This window comes from Chaetodon trifascialis, chromosome 7 (assembly GCF_039877785.1).
Source record: "Chaetodon trifascialis isolate fChaTrf1 chromosome 7, fChaTrf1.hap1, whole genome shotgun sequence".
In the NCBI taxonomy this organism is placed as follows: domain Eukaryota; kingdom Metazoa; phylum Chordata; class Actinopteri; order Chaetodontiformes; family Chaetodontidae; genus Chaetodon; species Chaetodon trifascialis.
The window spans coordinates 22,032,537-22,045,411 of NC_092062.1; the positions used below are offsets into that span (position 1 = coordinate 22,032,537).

General features: G+C 41.3%; 1 protein-coding gene across 2 annotated transcripts; it reads left to right on the forward strand.

Annotated features, from left to right (window-relative positions):
- Window positions 1-367: 367 nt before the first annotated feature.
- LOC139333269 (zinc finger protein 436) lies at window positions 368-4,960 on the forward strand. Of its 2 annotated transcripts, none has more exons than XM_070965534.1 (3): window positions 368-484; window positions 2,055-2,488; window positions 2,927-4,812. In XM_070965534.1, the coding sequence occupies exons 2-3, from the start codon at window positions 2,089-2,091 to the stop codon at window positions 4,309-4,311; spliced, it is 1,785 nt and encodes a 594-aa protein (XP_070821635.1). In that variant the 5' UTR covers window positions 368-484; window positions 2,055-2,088; the 3' UTR covers window positions 4,312-4,812. The 2 variants fall into 2 exon arrangements, with proteins under 2 accessions (XP_070821635.1, XP_070821636.1); XM_070965535.1 differs by having other exon boundaries at window positions 371-422; window positions 2,927-4,960.
- The last annotated feature ends 7,915 nt before the right edge of the window (window positions 4,961-12,875 follow it).

Here is a 12,875-nt window from a genome sequence, read left to right on the forward strand (position 1 = left end):
TTATTTTTGACATAAAATAATTTGAAGTGAGATAATTAGGATCAGAATTTGGATTTAATATTTTATTGTGAAGATAATACATAATAAGTTGCAAATTTCTATTTTATTGAGACATCCAAATTTAATGGGTTATTTGAAAAACGTCTAGAAATGAATTACTCATTAAATATCTTTGGATTTTTTGACTGTAGCTAGGTATGACATGTTCATATCTCGTGTAAGGCAAAGGCAAGTCTGTCAGTTTATCATAACTAATACCGCGCAGGTCGTCTGAAGATCCGACTTTTGTTACTGTCACTTTAACTGTATTGTGGGCTGTAACCTGAACATCAATGGTCTGAGCTGGTTGGCCAGAACCAAAGGAAGTGACGTAATCTTCCGGTGTTATTATTGCTGCACACTAATGCAAGTAAAACAGCCAGGTAGGAAACTTTATCGTATATATTTAAAAGCATAATTGCCTGAATCTCATAAATTACAAAAGGTGAGTCTTTCCCTTATTGCAGATAAAAGCTGAATGACGTTGACAGATGCATAGCTCCGAGAAAACTGCTGTAGCGTTAACTGAGCCACCAACTGCTAGCACTGCTGCTACGCTAATGCTGCCGCTGCTGTAGATTAGCTATGATGCTAACGTTAGATGACAGAAAGGGTTTTTAGCGCTTGTTTATTTTTATATTGCTTACACTGGCTTGTACTTAAGATAGCTGTCTTTGCCTTCTATGCGCTGGCCGAGAGAGCTGGAACCACGGCAAATTTAGAAAATATGCAAACAGACAGAATACAAGTAAATTAATATACGTCTTCATCAGTCAACACATGCTGCAAATACATTAACGCGCTCCAAATACACACAGCACAACCAAATGCACAAGCGTACGGAAGCCGAGAACGGCCGTGTTTTCATTTATCTTAATGACGAAATAATAAATTCGCTATTCAAGATGACAATATTATAACGGGGTGATTATCTTGTTAGGTCAATTTCTCGAGATAACGACACAATTTATCTCGAGAAAACGACTTATCTCAGCTCTCAGTTCTCAGTTCAAATAAATCCCATTATAATGGAAGGGGTAAAGACACTATTAAGGCCAATCCGGTTTGCCGTGAGACTTGCAAACCCGTCCCACTGTACACAGTGACCCCACAGCATCTCCACATAGCCTGCAGACTCCTGTTAAATGTAAACCCTGTCTTTATATCTATGTATTTTGACATGCTCAACAGCTTCGTTATTCACTTAATACATGCCAGATAATTACTGCATGATGTGGTGAGAGTACAGTAACCAAAGCTGGATGTCTTTCCAAAACGTAGCCCGTCAGGTTTTAGTAACTGAGTCACTTTAATGTGACTCCTAGAGTCCAACATCAGGAGCAAAACCTGATCATCCTCTCCTTCATTAGTGGTGGTGAGGAAGTGGAGGCAATGTACAGGTCAAAAAATCTCCTCCTTAAAAAAATGTGATACTGATGTGCAGCCTTTGAAACACTAGCCGAAGTTCTCACTTTGGCATTACAGTGCTTGGCCTTCTGTTGCCTATGCTATGATTATCATGCAGGCTACAGGCCGTCGCTCAGTGGTGGTAGAATAGTAAAGGTTAATATGTGTCATAAACACATATTAGGTAAGGTCCTGCAAGGTGCATGCAGTCATCACTTTCAGCATGTGCCGAGTAGAGCAGTAGCAGAAGTCTGCAACATAAACGGATGACACACGTACTGACTTTAATACCTTCACGAGTTACAAACCATGGCAACAATAAGCATGAGCGCTCCATATTCAGTACCTTTAAGTGTCCTCTGGAAACACTTGTTGTTTTGTGTATTTGCAATGCGTTTTCTGTGTTTGGTTTTGTTGTGTCTTTGCAGCACTTTTGTCGTGTTGTTCTGCATTTTCAGCACGTGTTCGAAATTCTGCACACGTGTTCTCAAATTGATGAACATGTTTTCTTAATTTGCTTGTATTTTGTCTGTTTGCATACATTTATCTCATTCGGCCACCATACTTCTAATATCTTCACCTCAGCAATGTGTTCCTCTGGTCCACAGCACACTACAGAGATGCAGTCCTAATGCTGACAACATGAAGGTGAAATCTGCCAAGAAGAAGTCCTTGCAAAACAAAGCAAAGAGAGGAGAGAAACAGCAAAATGTGGTCACGGTTAAAACTGAATCTGAGTTAGAGGAAGGCTCTCATGAAGTTTACATCAATGGAGATGGACTTAACATCCAAATCAAGGAGGAACCGCATTCACAGGCGATCAGTGAGGAGCACAATGGAGACCTAGACACTAAGCCTGACACTGTGACATTCAGGTCAGATGTTCCCCATCAGCAGGCACACATAAAGGAGGAGTGTGACTCTGGACATCAGCCAGAATATGAATTCACTGAAGCTGCTGTCAAGGAGGAGTCAGAGTCGTGGATTAAAGAGGAGAGAGACAGTGAAGAGGAGGCAGAGGAGAGGGAGGATGTCTGCACAGGTAGGGGGCAGTCGTTTATGGAGAACGTCTGTTTTTTTTGACAGTTGCAGATAAAGATGAGGCTATGCTGGTATTAGCAGTGCTACATGATTTGTAGAATTCGATTCCAGTGGCGGCTGCACTGGATTATTTCTGACTTGTCTGATCCAGTTTCCAATAAGTCCAGAGCGCTCTGAAGTACAAAAGTCAAAGTTTATTGAAAACAGAGCATTTCCAAAATTCACAACATGTTGTTATTAAACAAAATATAATTAAAATATAAAATAAAAACTATATTAATCCATATCCGTTGGTGTTTAGGCTGTCAAAAATAGCAGCTGATAACTTAAAATCAATATAGTTTCGATTGTCTTTGTAACGAAGAAGTGTAAATCATAAATTTGTCCTTTTTTTAAAAAATTGTGCTCTGCTTTCTGTGTGTCTTTCTGTCCTACTTAGAGTCATCAGCTGAGTTTTTCCCCTGTCCTCACTGCACTGTCTCCTTTACTGACTTGGACTTCTTGGAGAAGCACGTTAAGTGGGTCCATCAGAAACAGTATCTCGCCAAGCTGAAAAAATGCCTTTCAAGCCGCACACTAAGCCTCATCCCTAAACACACCTGCACTGTCTGCAGCAGCACCTTTAACTCCAAAGTTCACCTTAGGGTCCATGTACGTGAGGTCCACCCTTCTGCCCCTCCCCGGAGGCTCCACCCCTGTCCAACCTGTGCACGCAGCTTCCAGTACCTGAAGAATCTGAAGAATCACTGCCAGCGATGGCACAACATGTCTGTGGTAACCAGAGGAGGGCATCTCAGCTGCGCGGACTGTGGGAAGAGTTTCAAAGCTACCTGGGGTCAGGGACCACATTTGTGTCATGAACCGGATAACACAGAACATGAGGATAAGCCAGTCTGTCTGGACACTGGTGTGCAGTGTCCGGAATGTGGCAAGAAGCTTTGCACACCTCAAAGCCTGGAGGATCACATGCGCACGCACACAGGTGACCGTCCGTTTGTCTGCAAGGATTGTGGCCGGAGGTTCGTGGAGCGCAGTGGTTGGAGGCAACACATGAAAATACACACAGGGGAGAAGCCGCACAAATGTCAGGTGTGCGGGAAGGCCTTTTTAAGAGCACATCACCTCAAGAGCCACTTAACCACACACTCTGGAAAGAAGGAATATTCTTGCTCTGAATGTGGAAAGGAGTTTGGATTCAAGTCAAGTCTGGATCACCACCTGAGGACGCATTCTAGTGAGAAACCCTTCCACTGCAATGTGTGCGGGAAGAACTTTAACACGCAGAGAAACCTGAGGGTTCACTCCAAAGTCCACACCAGTGAGAAAGCCCACCAGTGCGGGGACTGTGGGCTGAAGATCGGAGATCTGGGGGCTTTGAAAATACACCTGCGGACACACACTGGAGAAAGGCCTTACCACTGCACAGTCTGCGGCAAAAGGTTCATTCGCCTTTCACATCTGCGAAACCACCAACGCACCCACACCGGCGAGAGACCCTACAAATGCACTGAGTGCGACAAGAGTTTTACGCAGTCTGGCGACTTGGTGAAGCATAAGAGGATACACTCTGGGGAAAAGCCCTTTGAATGTCCTGACTGCCACCGCCGTTACACCTCCTCTGGTGATTTAGGGAAGCACAGGAGGAGTCACACTAACCTGCGTCCCTACACATGTCAACAATGTGGGAAAAGCTTTCGCCTGTCAGGCCATTTGAAAACACACATGTTAACTCACACAGGGGAGAAGCCATATTCCTGCCCCAACTGCCTCCGCAGGTTTGCGCGCTCTCATCATCTTTCTGGGCACGTGGCTAAATGTCGCTGAGGTTTCTGGAGAGGACTGTAAATAAGCTAGCTGCTAGGCTGATTTAAAGTGGTAATAACAGGAGCTGTATACATCTAGTACTACATTTTTCTAAAAAATTCATCTGTATATAATTATTTATATGAACTTTATGTAACCTTCTTGACTCAGATGACTTTTAACTTATTAGGTGAAGTGAAATGAACACATGAACTCACACTGCATGGAACTTTTTTACAGCACTATCTCGGGCCTTGTGTTTTATTTTATTTTATTCCCAGTGGTAGGCCTAACTGGTTTTGCAAGACACTATTATAATGGAAGCTTAAGGACTGTGAGGCAGCAGAGTTCAGTAGGACATTAAGATCATGGATTAACCCACATCCACACACACACACACACACACACACACACACACACACACACACACACACACACACACACACACACACACACACACACACACACATATAAGTGTTGTGTTATTGGTAAATATGTAATAAATTGTTTGATGAATGCATGAACACTGTGTGTGATGAAACTGCGTGTTAAGTCACTGCAAAAGTGTAAAATGCCTACAATAAGGATGGCCATATTTCACCAGAAAATGAAAACTGGAGAACTGCTTGTACAAAAATAATAAGAATAACAGTCGACATCATAACTGACATAATATCAGTATGTGTTGCGTTTTATTTGTTTATTTTTTAAAAGTCAGACCTGGGGCAGCGCTTAGGAGTAGGATTCATAATTTTAGCTTGACAACCGTGAAGAGTAAACATTAGGAATTTCCTTCACTCCCAACGTAGAACTCCGCCCGCGGGGGGCACGCAAATACACAAAACGCGCTTGCCCTTATTTTTAGCGGGCAGAGGAAGCGGTTGAAGGTTGAAGTTGCGCGCGCATTGAGTTAGCATAGTTTTTTTGTGCGCTGTCTTAAAATCAGCTAACAGCGAACGACTCGTCAGAGTCTGAGGTCTTTTCGAGTTAGTAAACCAGTGAGTTTTGGGTCCAAACATTTCAACCTGAGCAGGCTTCACCATGTCACTAACTGAGTTAACTGAGACGAAGCTACTGAGGCTGATGCAGTACGAACGCAAGCTAGCGCTAACGTAGCTAACAACAAACCTGCACCATTCAGCTAGCCGTTAGAATCAGGTTGAAGGAAAGTCTTGTCTTCTTGGACCAAGTTTTAAGTTTACGTTTAAAGTGTTGGTACAGCGGAAACACAGCATGATGTTACCTTAAACTCTACCCAACCTACCCGATTCAAGGAACGCCAGAACACGTGGTTCTCAAGTAAGTCCAGTTTTCTCATTCCCTTTGGCTGATGTTACAGTAGACAGGTGGGCTAAGGGAAGTCAGTAAATCACGTAAGAGCACTTTTATTCTTTACACATCAGTTTACAGAATCAGCATGAGCTTTATACAAACTGACATTTACTTTTCAAAAACAATTTCTTATCTGCTGAATAATAGATATACCAGACCAATGAATTCAAATTCTGCATTCTCAATCAACACGCACACAACTGCTCTTACAAAATAAAGAGGAAAAAATATCTATATGCATCACAGTCAGCTTTATTGAGGAATTTGACTCTGTTTGTCAGTTGCTGTCAATATTACAGTTCAAAGAACAGTTTTCAGGAATATATGTAATTCATGTGCTTTACTGGCAAACAAATCTAAGGTTATCATTGTGTGGCCTAGTATGTGGTCGTGCATCATATGTTTACTTTGAATTGGCCTCTTCAGTTTGTCATAAAATCAATAACCTCTCTGTATTTAAAATGAATTCAGGGGAAGTGACACATTTTAATTACATAGAAATACATTTAGTTCACACTTATGGGAGAGGGGCCTTCATAGCTGAATGCATTGTAATGTATTGTCTTATAGAAACATTACAATGATTTTAGCAGAAGTAACAATGCAGTATTCTGTGGCCTCCAAAGCAAGCTTACAGCAACATAAAACATCAGATACAGAGACCTCTAGTGGCATTTACGTAATTTCTGCAAGCCACACCAAGGAAGGGATGATGTGAGGACGCATCAGTCTGCTATGAGAGGCTGTGATTTCTATTCACAAACAACATTTGATTTAAGTGACACAGCAACAGCCTCAGTGTGTTTACACAGAACTTAAGTCAAACATCATTAGCAAAGTAAATATTTATTCTGCCATTACAGGGAACAGATTATATGTAGTCAGAGTCAATTCTAAACTGGTGTTCTACATAAAATAAGATATTTTATTACTTCCCCATAGGGGAAATTTGGGAGTTACAGGTAGCAGCAGTAGTATCAGAAGTATAAAAACATAGAGAGGAATAACATAGAAAATAAAAATCTAAACTCTGCATATATATGTTCTATACAAGAGAGTACAGTGTTTTTCAGTATTGCACAAAGAAGAAAAATGTGTACTGTATATGCATGGACTTGATACAAGAAGATAGGAATTTAATATTGAAGAAACAAGTATTATTGCACGAGATGTAATGGCATGATGATGAAAACATGAAATGTTGTATAATCTAGTGTAAATTTAACTAGAAAATGGGCAACACAAAGAACCCTAATTTCCTTATTTTCTTATTTGCATAGTAGCTGGTGTTTTGGCAAGCTTACATTAGCTTCTGTCTTCTCTGTCTCCAGAGAATTTCTCCTCTGCTGACGAGGGAGGCAGCAGGTAAGATGACCCAGTCTGCCAAGACAGGACTTCAGGATCCTGAAAAGACTGCACACACTGAGGAGAGAACTCCTGTAGTGGATAAGATGAGGATCCACTCACTCAAAGGGGGACCAAAGACTGAAAACATACCTGGGGATGAGGAACAGCTATCTTTGTCCAGCGGAATGATCTGTTCTCCCAAGTCATGTGGTCAGTCCACAAACCGAACTATAGTTGACGCAGGTCAAACTACCAAAAGGAGAAGACGACAGCCAAAAATTGACAGCATTACATAATACCTTACAGCCCAATAAAGGACAGTTATTAACAACATGATCAGGTGTGAAAAATGAGGATGCCCTCAAAGGAAAGCGTTGAAGACTGAGAGAAAATCCCCTGAAAAGCAAAATGAAATGCACCAAAAGGGCAGCTTGGTGCCTAAAAAGAACACCTGTCAGCCCAATGAAGGACACACCGTTATTAACACAATCAGGTATGCAAAAACAGGACAAGGATGCCCTAAAAACAGCACTGCACCATGTAGGAAGAGTTGAAAAATGAACAGGAGAGCATGAGCTGAAATGATATTAACTGTAAACAAGTCAAAGAGGAGCCAGCAGACCCTGAGACACATGAAATCTGCCATGTAACAAAGTTTGGGAATTGGGACTTCGAAGGCCTGGAGGCGTTTGTTAAGGGAGAGATGGAGCCATGCTTAACTGGACACTATGAGGAGACACCACAAGCTGAGGCAGTGGAAAGCAACACAAGTAAGCCACCTCACATCTAATCTTTTACTAATCCTCCTCAGTGCTCTAGCTGCCTCATTGAAGAGTTTTTTCAAGCTCACTTTTACTCATTAGAATATGAATTTATGCTGGGAGCAGGACAAATTTGTCTTCAGGATGCAATTATTGTTAACAATTTTAATTGATTATTGAACCCACATGAATGTTTTTTTTGTTGTTGTTTGTTTAAAAAACACCTAATTAATACTGGTAACGATATCTAAAACATGTTGTTTATAACATCACTGACTTGTTCCTTCACTATATAAGTAAGTATAAGTTCTAAGTTAATAAATGGCTAATCTCTGGCAGATAAATAAGCAATTTCTGCTATTTTTGCTTCATTTCTTGGTGTCACAAATTGATCTCTGCATACCTGAAACTATGAAGTTTCAAATACACTCTGTCAATGACACATGGCACATACAGTAGCCTGCTGTGACCTCGTGTGAAACCAGAGCGAATTCATACATACTGTTGGTCATCAATACCTGGTCAATCGCTTTCTCAAATGTCACTTCTCCTCAACTGTTTCATCACTACTAAAAATGGGCAACTTGCTCAAGAGCTCATGTAAATCTGTTTTGCTAAACAGAGATGGGTTGTGGTGCATGCGTCCTCACAAGCGGTCATTGTAAAGTACAGTGCAGTGATTAGTACAGTGGAGATTCAGCATGAACCATGTGGTTTATTTGATTTTCTTCTTGTGATATTCTCTGCTTTTGAAAGGTTCTTTGACTAAGACGACTAAACTTTATAGTTGCTAGAGATAGAAGTTGCAGCAGGGTCACAGACTGGGTTAATTAACTGTTATTGACCCAAAAAACAAGAATTCCTCCCGGTCTTTGTTGCATTAGACTCTACTGAACTACTACTCTACTCTTCTCGTTGTTGCCCTGTTAAAAATCAGAACTGAATTACTGGAAAATTCTTCAGAATTTAAGAACCTCATCTTCATCATTTCATCATCCCAAGATTTTTAAGTTTCATGTGAATACAGAACAGGTAGGCAACCTCACCTATTTTCCCCAAATTGAAAATGAACATTGCTTTATTTTATAAATAGCCAGGTACTTTACAACAGAAGGGATATTTAATACATCTTTTGCTGCTTGTTTTGTGGGAGACATACCCACACGCTGTTAATGACACTTACAAGTCACTGACATAATCTGACAGATATGCCAAGGTGCATAATAATATGAAATAGCAAGAATATGCAGTATGCCATACTTACAATAAAACTGTATTTTTCCAGTTTGGTTAGATGTTTATCTACTGGCCAAAGATGATAACTGAAAGGGACTTATACTTAAATATGGATCAAAGGTGTTTTTTGTAATATTTGTTCCCCAGCTCCCTACGTGTGTGTATGGTTGTGTTTTTTGATTTATTTTGTAATATTTGTGCTTCATTATATTCATGGCAGCTGCAGAGAAACAGGGAAGGGCGCAGGAGAAAGAGGGAATGACAGTCCTAATGGACCCAGGCTGGAATCGAACTTGAGTCACTGCAGTAAGGACTCACTCTTCAAGATGAGTAACTGGGGTGCCCACTCCCTGGTGTTTTACCATATATTCGTTAATTAATACTTATTTTTGAAATTCTGAGTCCATTAAATGGCAAGTTATTCGCTGGTACCCTCTTATTCTCTCTTCAGTTTTGTGTTTGCAGACGACTCCTGAGTTTCACCCGTCTCCACACTCCTTCTCTGAGTCTGGCTTCCTGCAGCAGTATGTCAAGTGTCATCACCAGGATCAGCGCTATGATATGGTTAGACAAGTGTCCTCAAGATATCACTCCAGATATTAACTTCCCCCTGTGCAATGCTACTTCCCCCATTGCAGCTCAAAGTCCATAAGAAATGGGCCCCATCCTTCTGCTCTGCCCAAGAAACTCCACACATGCCCAATCTGGTCGCGCAGCTTTGATTATATGAAGAACCTAGTATCACTGTTAAAGTTCATATCTTCAAGGGACACCTTTTCTGCTCTAGAAGGAGTTTCTGTAAGCCTTGGGGACAGGGCCATCATTAGTGTGTTGATAAGGAAACCAAAACCAAATTTTTCTCATCCTGAATATGTAACACTCAAATCCCTTTCAGTAGTTACAAATTGTCAGGAGGGTGGCAAATATTGATATACATTACCTGCCTGTGGAAGCACATGTTTCAACCCACTGGTGAAAAGCCTCATGTCTGTAAAGAGTGTGGAAAGGTGCTGGCAGACAGCAGTATAATCCGCAAACATAATAATTTGTACTGGAGATCTGGCCATATGAGTGTGAGGTGTGCAAAAAGAATCCTCTGAGATCAGTATAAACACCTTTATGCATACTTAGACATGCTGTTAATGTGGGAAGACCTTTGCACTGAGGGGATCTTTAAGCAAACACAAACCTCCATTTAAAAGGGGGAAGCCTTTAGTTGTACAGAATGTGATTAGAGCTTTATCAGCAAGAATAATTGGAAATATCTCCCGAGGTTCCCTCTAAAAATGTACCAATGTGGTGATTGTGGGCTAAGCAAGCCAGTTTGCACGTTCTGAAGGTAAGAACGTGAAGAAACTTCATTGATGGTTCAGTAGCTGTTTGTTTTATTCCTTGTTTTATACACTGGTATGGTACTAATGTTTGTTTAGTTGCAGCCACATTATCCTGTACTACTTTTTAGCTTTGGAAAATTGTATTCTGAAAATTGTCAATAAATTATACAGATGAGTAAAAAGATGAGTGTGTCTGTGCAAACATGAACAACAGACAGGAAGTCTGGTGTGGTGGTGGTGTGCAAAAATATTACATGTGTATTATTAAAAAAACAAACAAACAAAAAAACTATTTTCCACAAAAGAAAAGGTACCCCAGGGGGCTCAGGAAATATCTAAGAAGAAAAGCCTGAAAAAAAAATTCTATATGACATAACTGAAGAGGAAAACACGATTTCTAAAATGCATGAAAAGCAATAATAGAAAGAAGATGAATTGCCTTTTCAGTGTTTCATGTTACCTTTGAAAAACATTGCAATTTTATTTTATTTTTTATCCCACTGTGTCTCTTGCATTTTATTTCCTGTTCGGAGCAGAATATATATTTGCCTTTAGTAAGGCAGTCATCAAAGGAAAATCTTGCTCACACATTCATTTACACCCAGGATATGCATCACTAGGACAAGGGCCACAACCGAACCTGTCTCGGTCAATTCAGTGGGAATTGGTCTATTATTTTTATGTCCGCAATTACGAGGACAGAGCAGTAACTACGACTCCAGCACAGATAACAAAGATATATTTAGTAGTAAATAATATTGACTGTACCTTTGTTTAAAGCTGGAATCAATACTTCTTAAAGCGTGTCCATTTTTCATTTAGCCGCGTCATGTCTGTGCGGAGGAGGGGCAGAGAGATGAATGGGTGGATTCTCTAATTCCCCCTGTTGCAGTTATCATAATTGTTGAACAACCACGGTTTTTAAAGATCGGGCTCGAGGAGAGGCAAGCCGCACAAAGAAAGTTAATAGATTTGGAAAATTGAGATAGATTGCACAGCAGCAGTTTTTGGAATGTTCCATCGGCGTGGCAGGCAGATGGACAAATATGATCTGGGGATGAGGAGGGTGTGTGTGTGGGGGGGATGCTGCGCCACACACAAACACCGGGCGGCAGAGAATGCATCCTGACAAATAAAGGTGTTACTGTTTACCCTTTCCATGCAGTGTGTGTATGTATCTCATCGTCTGGTGGGTGATAGCCGGATACATCACAGTTTGAGGCCTACATCAGCCTTGGAGCAGATGAGTCGACCGATGAATTCTCCCTGAAAGGCCGCGGTGAAGCAGCAGTAGTTCCTCTCTTGAGGCACCAGGGGGAAATGGATAGCTGTGGAAAGGATGCTTCAGGGAATAGGCGAGCTCAGGAGATGTCTCTCACTCAGAAGTTCGGGCAGTTTGTTACAACTATGATGTGGAATAAGCCTGTGGTCAGTGTTGTATATAGAAAATATTTTTTTATGTCTCATCGTAGAGCAACATCATATCTCCTCCATCATAAACAGTGTTGTTCCAGCTGATAGTGCTCCCTGTCTAAGACCTCTGACCCTGTCATTTGTCTGCTGACGATGGCTTTTAGAACCTCCTAAAGGATATTTTACAGCAGTGATTTATCCAGAGGGGCCTACATTTGTTTCAGCCGTTTTGATACTGGTCATTGTTTCCACATTTGATGCATTCAGGCTTTTTCTCTGCTCCTCAGAAATCTTTCCCATCTCCAATTTTCTCCTTTCCCGTGTCCAATTTTCCCTAATATTCAGATGATTATGGCGTGATGCTTTCCTTTCCTCTTTGCAGCATTCCACTCTTTTCCTCTCCTGCGCCTATTTTCCCCTGATTCTTTTTCACTCTCCTCCGTCCATTCTGACATACAGCTACATGATATGAATGTTTACAGCGACATTATGTTTAATCAGCGCAGATAAAGATACACTACGGTGGCTGATAGTCTACTGTGAATCATCCACAAATCAAAACATAAAACCCTACATTTATTTAGCCTTCCCTGCCCCAAAATCAAATGGCAAGAACATTTTCAATCTGCCCCCTTTGACAGGCAGTTGGTAGTGTTTTATGTTGCAGTCTGAGAATTAAATTACCCCATACTGAATCTTATAAAGTCCAGTTGAGGGGATTTTCTTTTTGTGATGTAATTTGAGCTATCCAATTTTCCTTGTATTTACTGTCTATATTTTGTCAATTTGGCAGAGGAACACATTGTGTGCGTTGGCGCTTGGTGTCACTGGTGTCGTCACGCTACGGTGGTTTTGGTGTTGGCTGGCCTCGGAGGTCAGTGTGTGGGAAGACATGGTGGCTCTGCAGGGCTTTGCAACGGCTCTTGGCCTGTCCCTTTGGGCTCCGGCAGGCCCACATCCACTCCTCTTATTCATGAAGGGGTCAAAACATGGGTCAAAACACACCGTTTGACTCCCCGCAACACACTGGTGTGTGTGGGCGTAGATGAAACTGGGTATTTTGTGGGCCTTTGGTAAGCTGCAGCTGGTAGCGGCTCTTACATTCTCTCCCTCTCAAGTCCAAATGTGCCTAAAAGCATGGCTCACACAAAGGAAGGAGAGA